This window comes from Camelus dromedarius, chromosome 29 (assembly GCF_036321535.1).
Source record: "Camelus dromedarius isolate mCamDro1 chromosome 29, mCamDro1.pat, whole genome shotgun sequence".
Taxonomy (NCBI): domain Eukaryota; kingdom Metazoa; phylum Chordata; class Mammalia; order Artiodactyla; family Camelidae; genus Camelus; species Camelus dromedarius.
In genome coordinates this window covers 4,063,436-4,077,644 of record NC_087464.1, presented here as the reverse complement: position 1 = coordinate 4,077,644, position 14,209 = coordinate 4,063,436, and the positions used below count along the sequence as shown (strand labels likewise).

At 47.4% G+C, this 14,209-nt stretch overlaps 1 protein-coding gene across 7 annotated transcripts in view; it reads right to left on the bottom strand.

Annotated features, from left to right (window-relative positions):
- The window catches only part of OTUD7A (OTU deubiquitinase 7A), a 210,442-nt gene that overhangs the window by 32,569 nt on the left and 163,664 nt on the right, over positions 1-14,209 (bottom strand). For all 7 annotated transcript variants that reach the window (XM_064480500.1, XM_064480502.1, XM_064480505.1 and 4 more), the window contains 3 exons: positions 4,978-5,079; positions 1,219-1,346; positions 401-513 (listed from right to left, as the gene is read on the bottom strand). In XM_064480500.1, the coding sequence (XP_064336570.1) occupies positions 401-513; positions 1,219-1,346; positions 4,978-5,079 (343 nt within the window). The remainder of the gene's footprint in view (positions 1-400; positions 514-1,218; positions 1,347-4,977; positions 5,080-14,209) is intronic.

The window sequence follows — 14,209 nt, the reverse complement described above, 5'->3', positions numbered from 1 at the left end:
AAGCCAGAAATGAGATATTTAGATGAAAAAATCCAAACCAGCAGCCTGCTGCTTCAGAGCCTGGAGAGTATATGGGCAGTGTGGGACACCCCCCATGCCTCCCGCCCAGGCTGAGGCCCTCCCCGCCGCTGCCCGAAATGGAGGCGGGGTGGGGGGGCACGCGTGAGCTCACGCCTCTGCAGGGGGGAATACACAAAGGGGCTGCGTGCGCGTCCCCAAACATCCGGCAGGGTCCCGCCGTCCCGCACCACCCCGCGCTGCGTCCTCGGTAGAATTCTCAAGTCTGAAATTGGGGGTCCTTGTGTTGCCCCCAGCTTGGAGGTCCCGCAGGCTCCCCCGCACACTTCCCACGCCGCCTTCCTCGTTGGGGAGAGCCTGGAGGGGCCGGGGCAGCACTTACCCGCCGCCGGTGCCGCCGTTCTTGCTGAAGTGCGTGCGCGGCTCGCTGGAGGCCAGTTTCAGCAGCTCCGTCCACTCCCGCTCCCACTCCTCCTCGGTGTACACCAGCCCTGACTGGCACAGAGGGACGGGGCTCAGGAGGCGGCCGGGGCCTCCACACTACCACCCCGGCCCCAGGGGAGTGGGGCCCCCGCGCTTATCCTCTGGCTTGTCAGCCCCTGGGGCAGGCACACCTGTTGGTGGCCAAGGACTGTCCGCATTTGCTATGGGCAGTATTTTTTCAGAACCCCTAATTTCCATCTTCAGTGCTGTTGGAAGTCCAGTCAGCAGCAAGGGTCATCCTCTGGGGTGGGAATAACCAAATGTTAACCTGCATGCAAACCACTGAAACTTAAAAGGACCACAGGCAACCCAGCTCCAAGGACTTGCAGGCCAGCAAAGGGCCATGCTCACCAAGGGTCAGAGATCAGAGTTCTCCTTGGACCTAGCACACACACTGGGGCTGGGGCCGTGCGCAGGGCCAGGACCACCTCGTGTCCCCAGCAGCCCTCACCTGACAGGTCGGGACAGCTTTGCCAGTGAAGGGAGTTGGTTTTCCTTGCTACACCAGGACAGATGGTGTGAGTGGACGTCTGGCCACTGCGGGCAGGGGCTGAGCTCCTGTAACAGGCTCCTCTTCAGTGGTTTTAAATGGGGGAAGGGGCCATTTCTTCCTGACTTCACAAGACAGACTTGGCTTGGGGCTCAGATCCAGACCCAACATGGCCCTTGGCCCTGCCCGGTGTGGTACCCAGCTCCGCCACGCTGGCGAGTACCTACCTCCTTGTTCTGCTGCGTCTGCTGCCACCTCCACCTCCGCTTCAGGGCTTCCCTTTCGGCCCCTGTCCTCATCATGGTGTAGAGAGCTTTCCGCAAAACTAGGTCCCGGTCATGAAAACCCCACATTCCTGCAGCCAGAAGGCCCGTGAACAGAGAAGAGAAAAAGGATGTGAGGAAGGAAGGAAGGGGAGTAAGCCATGAGGTGACAGAAATGCCACCACTGACCCAGCCTGGTCCCCTCGGCTGTGTGAACAGAGACCTCTCATTACTCAGCTGAGCACTTCTCACGACTAGCAGGCACCTCCCCCTGTTCCGTCTGATGCTTCCCGGGGATGCAGCAGCAGATGAAGGAGCACCGCCCCCTTTAGTTCAACTGCAGTTTCATTAAGTGCTGCCTGTCTCTGGGGCCACCCTCAACCTCTCAGCTTTGCTCTGGGGGATGTAATGTTCACTGTCCAGGTCTGGGGTTTGAGTGGGAGAGACCTGTAGGGACCAGCTGGTGATGTGTCCTCACGCAGGGCTCCAAGCCAGGATGGCAGTCAGACACTGGCTTCACTGGGGGTCTGCTGCATCTGACGTCTGTAGCCTAAGGCATCTCAGCCTCCGGAGAAGCAGAGCGTCAGAGGACAGCGTGCACACATCCGGGCCCCAGGGAGACTGCCGGCTTCCGAGGGAGAGGCTCCCACTACTGCCCCCTCCTGGCGTGTGCTGGGTGCCCAGGGGTTATGCAGACAAACCAGCATGTCTGAGTACGCCCTCCGGGAAGCTCAGAAATGGCCAAGAAACCCAATCAGTGGGAGAAGCAGCATGAAAGTGCAGCTCTGGTTTCAGGGAAAGAATGGAGGAATTCATTCATTCATTCATTCATTCATTCATTCATTCATTCACTTATTTGATTGAATACCACTAATTCCACTGAATTTCATACTTATTTCAATATAGGGATGAGGAATAACCACAGAAGCAACCAGGACCAACTACATTCCTAAAATCTCGCGGAGCTCACATCTGGGGGAGGGGAACCATGGGATCAGCATGAAACATACCATGTCAGGGGTAGCAGCACCATAAGGGGAGAAGCAGGCTAAGAGGACAGAGTGGCGGGTGATTTGGTTGTGGTGTGAGTGGAGACATTGGAGCAAGGACTTGTGTGGTGAAGGATGGAAGTGAGTCGCCGACCCGGGCAGAGGGAAAGGCCCTGGGCCAGTCCTGAGGGGGCCCTACGAGCCATACTAAGGAGGGAAAGGTGGCTGGAGCTGGGATGGAGAGGACGAGGTGGAGAGTAGAAAAGGCGGGCTTTTAAATGAGCTGGGACCTTCTGAGAGCTTTCAGAGAGCAGTGACCTGCACTGACTGATAATCAGAGGCTCCATCTAGCCATGCATCCTTTATTTCTTATTTTTAAAAATTTTTGTGGGGAGGGGATAATTAGGTTTGTTTGTTTGTTTGTTTATTTAATGGGGGAACTGGGGATTAAACCCAGGACCTCGTGCATGCTAGGCATACACTCTATCACTGAGCTGTACCCTGCCCTCCTCACCATGCATCCATTAGTGCAAAGGTATGTGACAACCAGGGGACTGCTGTGGGCTCCCCATCCAGTGAGATTTTGGTCCTTTTCTATGGTACAGAGGGAGGGAGGAGGCCATCAATGTTCCTGTTGAGAACAGGTCAAGCTGAGCTTTCTTGTCCATCAGACCTGCCTGCAGCCTCCTTCCTGGGCTCTCCTGAACAGGGCCAGTGCCTCGTCCAGTCTAAGCTTCATGGCTCCTTGTTTGGGTCTCTCTTGTAGAGAGGGTCTCTTTGTCCCATAAATGTCTGCCCACAAGCCTGACCCCCGGATCACCATCATTTCTATGTGGGCCCTGGACCCTAGGTCAGTGCCAGGACTGGTCGGCAGGTCTGATAAGCATTTCCAGTGATGGTCTCATGGCCTCTTGGGCAGTCCTGGTCCTCTGGGGTCCAGCAATTTGAGTACAACAGGGAAACAAAGTACCACCGGGAGAAAAGGACCAACCGTCCGAGAGCCCAGGCTCAGTCACGACCCAGCCTCTCTTGCTGCTGGAGCGAGGCCCACCCAGGGGAGGTGTTCTCATCCCAGGCAGACTCGGGAGGCCTGCCGGGCTCACAGGGAGACACCTGCCAGCAGACAGGGCACCAGGGGCGTGTGGCCATCTAGCTTGTGGCCTTGCCCATCTGCGGTGGTGATGGGGACTGTGTCTCTGCCCACTGAGTTTCCGAAGGGCAAAGGCGTGTCCAGGGCAAAGCCTCTTTGCCAAGAGGCTGCTGGGTGACACAGATGAGGCATCTCTTTCTTCATATTCTTCCTCCAGGTTTTATACAGATCAGGGTGAAATAAGTTCCAGGATGGGGAGAGAGTTCCTACGTTATGATGAAACAGGACACAACTAGCAAAGTCAGGGTTTTGAAGATTGGCATGGAAAAGTTTCGATAAAATTTTCAGGGGAAAAAGGTTGCATTCCAAACTGTACATAGTGAGAGAGAGCACAATTTCACTGGAAGAATAGACAAAAGAGTGGAAAATGATAGATCAACGTGAAAAATGGCCCTCCCGAGGCAGTGTGCTTGTTGATTTTTATTTTACTATGATGAACGTGGAATACTTTTATCAGGTCAGCTGACAGAAACACATCAGTTTTGACACAGAAAGACAGCAGGCAGGTGGGTGCACTTGTCTTCCCCATCACCCTTGTCAGGCCCACGGAATGTGGAATGTTCCCAGGCTCCAGTCTCCTCTGGGCATCTCCAGGTCCTTCCCCGACTGCGTACATTTCCCTCTAAGCCTTTTCAGTCTCATCTCAGGCCACCTCTTACTGAACAGGCCTCACTGCAGGTCTGAAGCGAGGTCTGGGGCGTGGCCCTTGCTCTTGGTCACAGCATCAGGTTAAGGTCATGTATAGCTGGGGAGGCGAGTCTCGCCAACAAGGACCATGTTCTTGTCTTGGGATCCCATCCGTGGAGTGGGACCTTAAACTTCAGGTGCACCCAGTCCTGGTGCTGGGGTCCCTGGCACAAATCCAGTCCTGCCTGGGTCCAGGAGGGTTAACTGAGCTTCCAGAAAGTCTACTGTGACTCTCAGGCATCCAAATATTGCCACCCACACCTGTGCATCTGCTGGTGTCGCTTTTTGCAACCAAGAAGCTCGCATCCCCACTGGAGGAAGATGCTGATCTCTCCGCTGTACATGCAGACCGTGCCAGTCCCCGTGGTATTTACCCAAGCGGTACCTACGTCTGTCTTTTTGTTAGTCTAAGTGCATCAGCTACAATCAATGTGGTGGCCCCAGACCTGCCCAACCTCATACACTACTCCCCATGTCCTGCTCGAACCTAACAGAGCTCAGCCCTGACTCCAAACACCCTGTCAATTCTTGCCTTTATGCTTCATCTACATGGTCTCCCTGCCTGGAATGTCCTCTTTAAAATACTCTTTCAAGTTCTTCAGGTCTCAGGAAAAATCCCACCTCCTCCAGGAAGTCCTCTTTGGTTGCTCTAGATCATGATCTGTAATGGCCATCCCTGAAGGTCTGCTCAGACCTCCTTTCCTTGTGTGTGCTCTCTGTCCCCACCAAGCCTGCCAGGCACTTGAAAAGAAGGGCTGGGATTGGTGACTCCATCCCTTACGAACTCCTCCAGGTGACAGTGAAGCATGTGGCTCTAGTTTGTATATGACTGTCCCTTAACAACATTCAGAGCAGGCCGGGGGCACTAGCACCCTCTGTCTACACCATGGGGCTTACCCAGTGAGGCAGCGTGTAGAAGGCAGTTCCCATCCCCCGTCGTGGCCAAGGGAAGAAGCCGTTTACAGCTTGTGCACACAGTGGACCACCAATTCAGGCGACCTGGAACAGAAGCTCATGTTTAGACTCCCAGGACAGGCAGCAGGGGCAATTGTGAGTGTTTACTAAGGAAGCCTAGACATCAGCGGATGATTTTCTAGAGGATTCTAGAGAACTTCTGTGGTAAGGTGGAATGTTTTGACTAGTTCTTCTCAAATAAAATATAGATTATTTTCCCCTCTTAGATAAAAAATGGCCAAATCCTCCCAGCAATTAGCAAGAGGATTAAGAAACTTAAGACTAAAGCGTCCTCTCCTTGAATCTGGGAGCGTATTTTACACAAAATACAAAATTTTTCTTTGTGTAATTTCCTTGAACACAGTGTCCCCTCCCAAAAGTTATTTAAAAAAATCCTTTACTGATGCATACATACCTTTCAGAATATGGTTTACATTTAACTTTTTTACTGAAGTATAGTTGATTTGAGATGTTTCAGGTATACAGCCAAGTGGTCCAGTTATACCCACGTACATATGTATACATATGCATATATCCTTTTTTCATGATTTAAACAAATTTTATTGACATCAAAATATTTTCTTTAATAGCCTGCATATTATAATGCTGCTTGACTAGAAGTTGTGTATTGAGGAGTCTTATAAATGTTGCATATGTACTATTGTACCTTCAAGACATGTGGCTTTGAGCGGACCATAACAACCAGCTTCAGTTCCCCCACCCTTTTAAAAAATTTTTTTTATTGACATATAGTTGATTTACAATGTTAGTTACCAGGATACAGCAAAGTGATTCAGTTTTCACACGTATGTATTCTTTTCCATTATAGGTTATTGCAAGGTATTGAATATAGTTCCCTGTGCTATACAGTAGGTCCTTGTTGTTTATCTATTTTATATATAGTAGTGTTTATCTGTTTGTCCCAAATTCCTAATTTATCTCCCACCTTTCCCTTTGGTAACTGTAAGTTTGTTTTCTGTATCTGTGAGTCTGTTTCTGTTTTATAAATAAGTTCATTTGTATTATTCTTTTTTAGATTCCACATATAAGTGATATCATATGAAAATTATGAGGAGCTGAGGAGTAAATTTGTCTCTTCTAGACTGGGATTAGCACAGGGGAAAAACAAAGCCCAAAACAGCTTCTCCCAGAAATGTCGTCACTATTGACTTGGCTCTGATTTGAGCTAAAATTGATTTGTGGCTTGGAACCCCTAAGCCAAGAAATTACCATAAAAGTTGGGTATAGGAGGGTAATTTCCCTTGGGAATCTGGCAAAAACAAACAAACAAATATATCACTCAATATAGTTGAGTAAACCCTCAACACAGGCCACACAAGAATCCCCCAGATAAATGTCCTGCTCACAATTGCAAGTTACAAAGCTAGTGGGAAACAAACATCGTGAGTAAGAATCATGGACACGAGATCAGCTGCTCATAGATACCCATGAAAGGTAGCTGCCTTACGCTGGCATGAAGTATCTACAAAATGCCACAGCTAACATCACATTTAATGGCGAAACAGTACAGGTTTCCCTCTGAGACTGGAAACCAGTCAAAGATACCTCTCCGATTCAAAAATTTCCTGGAGGGCCTGCCCAATGCAATAAGATAAGAAATAAAATAATCATTCTTTGCAGTTTATAGATTATGAACCTAGAAAGTCCAAAACTACTAGCAATTTATAAGCAAATTTAGAAAGGTTCCAGAATACAAGATCAATAATAAAAATAAGTTGTATTTCTATATTTCAGCTGTTGCTGACATTCTAGAGATTTTTTTTAAAATACAAAAATATGCATAAAATGTATAGAGATAATCTAATGAATAGCATTTGAGACCTTTGCTTTGAAAACTACAAACTATTTGTGAGTGAAATTAAGGAATATATACCATGTCCATTGATTAGGAGATTTCATATTGCAAATGTATCAATTTTCTCTCAACTGATCTACAGAGTAATTGATATGGAGTTAACTTACATAGATTCTATATTAAATATATAATTATTCTATATGGATTCTATACAAATTAGTTTACACTGAAATGCAAAGGCTGAGGATAGCAGAGACAAATCAGAAGAAGGAACACAAAGCTGGAGGACTCGCAGTGCGTGGTGAGATGTATAAAACTCTGGTCACTTTGTTTTAAGGACAGACAAACCAATGGAACATAACATAGACCAGAATCAGACCCACACATATACAATTACCTGCTTTATCTCAAAGGTTACACTGCCGTATAATAGAAAAAGAATGGTTTCAATGAACGGTACCAGAACAGGTGGAAAAACATATAGGAAAATGGGCTTCCATCACATGTCCCACCATACATAAAGATCATTTTTAGGTGGGTTGTAGATTTAAATGTGAAAGGCAGGAGCTTTTACTTTCAGAAACCTGGGTGAGGCAAAGATTCCTTAAACCAAAATAGAAGGTCTCAAAATAAAGAAAAAAAGGCAAATTGAACTTCTTGAGTAGTAAGATCATCTGCTCATTGAAGTATACCAGTCAGAGAATGAAAGGTCAACGCAACGAGTGGGTGAAGGTATTTGTCATACATATCTAATAAAGGACTCACATTCAGAATGTATAAGGAACTCCCACAAATCAATCAAAAAATGAATGCAAAAATGGGCAAAAAAAACTCAACCCCAAAAGGAACCCAACAAAAGAGGATATCCAAATGGCCAGTAATATGAAAAAGTACTCAACTTCATTAGCCATCAGAAAATAAAAATTAAAGCCACCGTGTGAATACCATGCCACTTCCAACACAATGACTAAAATGGAAAAATTAAAAAAAATATGGAACTCTCAAGAGTGGAAAAGCCAACCAGTACATCCATTTCGGAAGACCATTTGGAAAGCTGTTATAAATCTGAACACATGCAAATCCTGTAACCCAGCAAATTCACTCCTAAGAATAGAACTTCAGAAACATATTCATCTGTTCTTTGAAAACATGTACAAGATCCACAGTGGCACTTTTTATAATAATCAAAAATTGGAAACCACTCAACTGTTGTGGACCAAATGTTTGTATCCCCCCCATATTCATATGTTGAAGCCCTAACCCCAGCATGGTTGTATTGAAAGTGGGGCTTCTAAGGATGCAGTTAACGTTACATGAGGTCAGAAGGGTGGGGTCTGGATCTTCCAGGATGACTGTTCTTACAAGAGATGCCAGAGAGCTCATTCTGCCTCCCCCCTCCCCTGAGGGTCTTTCACAGGAAAGACCATGTGAGGACAGAGAGAAGGTGCTTGTCTACAAGCTGGGAGGAGACCCCTCTCCAGAAACAGAATCAGCTGGCACCTCGATCTGGGACGTCCAGCCTCCAGACTTGAGAGAAAATACATTTCTGTTGTTTAAGCCCTGAGCCTGTGGTGATTTGTTACGGCAGCCCAGATTGACTCCGACACCAAATGTCCACTGTAATACAGTGGATAATTTGTAGTACGTGCCCACAGGCAGACCTTGTTATGTTGTGCTTGGCTTTATTGTTTTTCACAAACTGAAAATTCTTAGCGACCCTACGTCAAGTAAGTCTATCAGCACCATTTTTCAACAGTATTTGCTCACTTCGTGTCTCTGTGTCACATTTTGGTGATTCTCACAATATTTCAAACTTTTTCGTTATTATTGTATTGTTATGGGGATTTGTGATCAGTGATCTTTGATGTTACTACTACAACTCACTGAAGGCTCAGATAAAGGTTAGCATTTTGTTAGCAATAAGTATTTCTTAAATTAAGGTGTGTACATTGTTTTTTAGACACAATGCTATTGCACACTTAATAGGCTATGACAGAGTGTAAACATAGTTTTTACATGCACTGGAAAATCAAACAATGCATGTGACTTGTTTTGTTGTATTACTCATTTCATTGTGGTGTCGGAAATCAAACCCACAATCTCTTTGAGGTCTGCCTATACACTGCAACACTATATACAAGAATAAATAAACTATAACTATACTCAGCAATATGGATGAACCTCTCATACCCCTCATTGCCTGGGGTCCAGAGTGTGCCTGCTCCCCATTGCCACTTCCTTTTTTTTCAATCGAAGGTATAGTTAATTTACAATGTTGTGTTAGTTTGTGGTATACAGCACAGTGATTCAGTTATATATACATATGTATTTTTTTCATATTCTTTTTCATTATAGGTTATTACAAGATATTGAATATAGTTCCCTGTGCTAGTAGGTCCTTGTTGTTTATCTCTTTTATTTTTTTTTTAATTTTTTTTTTTGGCAGTTTCAAGTTGCACTTATTACTGGATGATAATACACCAGCAAAATCATAAATTACTATTATATTCTGGCCTGTTGTTGTTTTTCTGTTTATCTCTTTTATATACAGTACTTTGTATCTACTAATCCCAAACTCCTAATTTATCCCTCCCATCCCCTTCCCCCTTTGGTAACCATAAGTTTTTTTCCTATGTCTGTGAATCTGTTTCTGTTTTGTAAGTTCCTTTGTATCATTTTTTTAGATTCCACATGTAAGCGATATCATATGATACTTGTCTTTCTCTTTGTGACTTACTTCACTGAATATGATAATCTCTAGGTCCATCTATGTTGCTGCAAATGGTATTATTTTATTCTTTTTTATGGCTGAGTAGTATTCCATTGTATAAATATACTACAACTTCTTTACCCAGTCATCTGTCGATGGAAATTTAGGTTGCTTCCATGTCTTGGCTATTGTATACAGTGCTGCTATGAACACTGGGGTGCATGTATATTTTTAAATTAGAGTTACCTCTGGATGTATGGCCAGGAGTGGGATTGCTGGATCATATGGTAACTCAATTTTCAGTTTTTGAAGGAATCTCCATGCTGTTTTCCCCCATCATCACTTCTAAATCATCTCTTCTCCCTCTAGACTTGCAGCGTCTGGGAACCCACACCAGCCACGTGCTGTGCATACTTTGTGCAGCTGCACCAACTTTTGGTCACTGCTTCTCACTCCTGGAGATGTGGGACCCTTGTGCAGGGACCACCTGCCACCCTTTCCCTAGTGACTTCCCAGCGGTGTCCCAAGCATGCTTGATCCTTGCCCATGTGTCGCCGTATGTGTACATTGCATTGTATCCTCCACTGGCTCTCTGCAGGTGTGTCTCCCCTCTGGCCAAATAAGCCTTGCAAAGCACTGGATCTGCCTGGAAGACGGATATTGGTGGACCTCAAGGCTCCCCTGTGCTGCTGGGAGAGGGAGGGGGGAGGACGGCAGGAAAGTGTGACCTGATCTTGAAGGGGACAGAGGCGTTGCCTTCAGGGCACACATTGTGCCTGTTGCACCAGGTCAGGTGTGGAGCCATAGGACAGACTCCACAACTTTCAGGGGCCCCTTTGTGTGATTCTACTCTCATCCTCTAGAAGACGGATTTCTTTTCCTTCCTATTTGCCTTATGAATCCAACGTAAAAAGTGATGACTCCCCCCTAATTATTCCAAGTTTCCCTGGTGCTTCTCAGAAATCAGGGAAAGCTCCTATGTGGCAGGGGGGATGCTACCCGAAAAGGTGCTCCTTTTATACAATTCAGAGAATGTTCTTGCCCCAGTTCTCATTCCTATGTCCCCCTCCTTTTCCTGCACACCACCGTGCTCACTTTCTAGAAATATGCCATGGGCTTGTTCACTCACATGCTCCCAGACCAGGGAAAGGACACCTTGGAAGCCAGCATGTGTGTCAGATGACATCTAATAATCCTCAAAAACTTAAACACAGAGCATGTTAACTGCTCACTTATCTCAAATAAGGCACAACATGAAGCCATGCCTCACAGGACAGAATCCAGCGCCCATCAGACCCCCAGCAGCTCCCCTCCTCCAGCAGGCACTGTTTTCCCCCTTTGTCCAGGACTTGGGACACAGGAGAGGAAGCACGGGGGTGTGAATTCACCGGCACAGCATCCTGCACATCTAGACATGACCTTTCATCTAGAAGGAATCTTGTACCCCTAGAATTAATCTTTCTGAGAATCCATGCCATCTTCAACAAGGCATCTTCCCTAAACATGTCACCTTTCTTTCATTCAAATTTCTTATGGGAAATCAATCATCTTCTAAGTATCAATCCAGCCTACCTACTGAGTCGCTTTGCAGGTGACTGAGTCACGGTAAAACTTAATTATGTGGCTGAGGGGAATGAAAGGTGAGGTTTTAGTGGTTTGATTGAAGCGGGGTCCCAGAAGTCAAGATTCTTACCCAGCTGAGAGCATTCCTGGGGCCATTAATCAGGTGTGACCATATGGTGAATGTCAACACAGCCTCTGGAGGTCACCAAATGGCCCAGTGCTATTCTAACATCTCCCGCTGGACCCAGGATGCAACGCCAAAGCTAAAGGATTCTTCGCAGGAACAGCATGATTGAGGATGTGGTTCAGAGTTCCTAATCCTAGCTTTGACAGAGGGGTCACTACCGTCTCCCCATGCAATAACTTGACTTAACAGAAAAAAACATGGGAACTGCTACTGTCGATGTTAAAAAACAAAACAAAACAAAACAGAACAAAACGAAGACAAAATCTTGAGGTCCTGCAAAGAAGAAAATGAGATGATGGCTTCCACCATCAAGGGAAGGCTGGTGGCATTACATTTGGGTGTGGAATTATTAGTCACTTATTCTGCCTTTTCCAAGTAACATTCCTCTGATTCATACATGATCATGAGACCACTTAATTTGGGCTTTGTGACAGATGGTTACCACACAGTTTAAAATAAGATGTCGTTTTGCTAGTCACCCACTAAGGCACTTAGATGCAAGAAAACACAACGTGACAGTTCTCTGTGAGAAAGGCAAGCATATTCTGGCCCTAAACGTGATTCCATGATTCCTTCCAACGTCCCTGACCTTCTGCAGGGACCCCACCCACCCAGGGCCACTGACCCCCTTCTCCAGGCATCACTGTGCTGTGCCTGTGCCTCTGAGAGTTCCTCCAATGGACTGCGATGATTTGTTCCAGGTCTGTCTCCCTTACATCCATGCTCCAGACTCCCGCATCCAACTGGTACCCAGCATTGTACAGGGCTGTGTTGGGAGGGGCACTGTGGGAGGTCCTTCCCATGAGCACATTCCCTCCCTCGGATTTAACCCTACACTGCTAACTCCCACATCTGTATCCTTAGCCCAGACCGCTCCCAATTTCCAGACCCACTTGTTCAACAGAATAGCAGCTTGACACATCTCACCAGGATCTCAGAATTCACCTGCAGCTACTGTCTTCTCCATCGACACTAACCCCCAGCCCCTTCTCCAGGGCCTGCATCTCCATAGGGCACCACCATCTACCCATGTGCTAAAGGCAACAATCCTGAGGTCGTGCTTGACTGTCCTCTTTCCGCCTCAGCCCCCATCCACTCCAGCGGCAAGACCTGTATGTCCTTTTCCCAAACAGACACTGCCTTAATATCTAGCCACTTCGCATCATTTCCACTGTTACCCCCAAGGCACTGGGCTACAGCAGCCGCCTCCCCCTGCTCCCCCAGCTTCCTCTCTTGTCTCCGAAGAGTCTGTTCTCAACAGAGCAGCCAGAACGTGTCACTGTGAATCCATATATGTTACTCCCCTCCTTTTCTTGAAGCCCTGCAGGGGCTGCACATTCTCCCTGCAGGTACCCTCAGGGCTCATGAGGGCTCCCTGGCTACTCTTCTCTCGCCTTCCTTTCCAATTCCTCCAGCCCTCACTCCATCTGCTCCTGTGACCCTGCCTTCCTTAAATACGCCATGTCTTTGAAACTGTGCCAGAAGCGGGTCTCAGGGCTCATTCCTCCCTGCCCTAATCCCCCTCCCCCTCAAAGCCCCTCGTGCTATATTCATGGTCTACCTTTGTCTTTCTTCCTGAGTAGAACTTCCTCTCCACGGGGCCACGATTTCACCTGCGGGATTCGCAGTGATGGGCTGGTGGTCCAGCACCTGGATGGGGCGTTCATGGGAGTGCTGCTCAGGCTTTCCTGGGGTGAATCTGTCTCGGCAGCTGTCACACAGCTCTGACTTTAAGACAGAATGAAGCCAGGCTCCTGTGGGCCTCCCAGCTGATCTAGGATGCGGCCGGGCGGGCCGCTCTGGAAGCTTCCAAACCTGCGCATCCTGGGGCTTCTCTGCTAGATTCGCTCCAATCTAAATGCCCTCCCGTGGAGATAAGACTCAACATCACAGCTCAAAGGCATCCATCCTCACATACTTCTGACATGTTGACCAGAGTCCCGTGTGTGCATTAACTGCTTAATCACACAAACATGACCCTGCCCTTGGGACCTGTGGTCCCGCTGATGTGCCACACCATCTCCTCCATGCTGTGGTGGGCGTCTGAAAGGGGTGCCAGGTGTTCCTTCCCAAACCTACAGACCCTGATCTCTGAGTCTTCTTACGTGTGAACGCAGCAGGATAACCTGACTGAGAAATGAATCGGTTTCTTGCATTCTAAACGCTGGAGCTTGAAAGACGTTTTCCTTCCTCTCTTGGGAGGTCAACAGTTTTCTGTCCTGAAGATCTGGCCCCCCTTGTGTCCCTGACTGTCACGGGGTGGGAGGAGCTTGGGTCCTCCAGGGTTTTAAGGCCTGGGGAGAATAGCACTCCAGCTCCCGTGGCTTCTGCGGGAGGCTGAATACAGAGGTCCCTCAAGCAGATGCGACTGTCCATGGGCCTCAGGGATCTGGGGGTCCACTGTGGACGCCTGCTCTGCTCCAGGCCCTGGGAGAGTGGAGCTGGGCACCCAGGATGGACGGCTGGACCACAGGCAACATGAACTGAGTAAAGGTCATTTTTTTGCTGATTTTCTGGACCACATGAGCCCTGGGTTCCTGTCCAGCCCCGAGAGAGAGGGGAGTCCAGTTACAGAGTCTGTATTTCCTTCAAAACACAACGAGAATTATGCCTTGAACAAGTAGATTTTTTTCACTAAAAATCGAAAAAAAATTTTTTGGGGAAATTAGGTTTATTTATTTTAATGAAGGGACTAGGGATTGAACCCAGGACCGCCTCCATGCTAAGCACACTACCACTGAGCTATACCTGCCCCCTTCACTAAAATTTTTTTCACATTCATATTTCCACTCCTGCCTACACAGTAAATAATATCGCTGATCAATAGTTGATTCCCAGTGCTCCTGAGCACTAGATTACTGGGAGGAGGAGCTGACACTCTGCACCTGGCCATACCGAG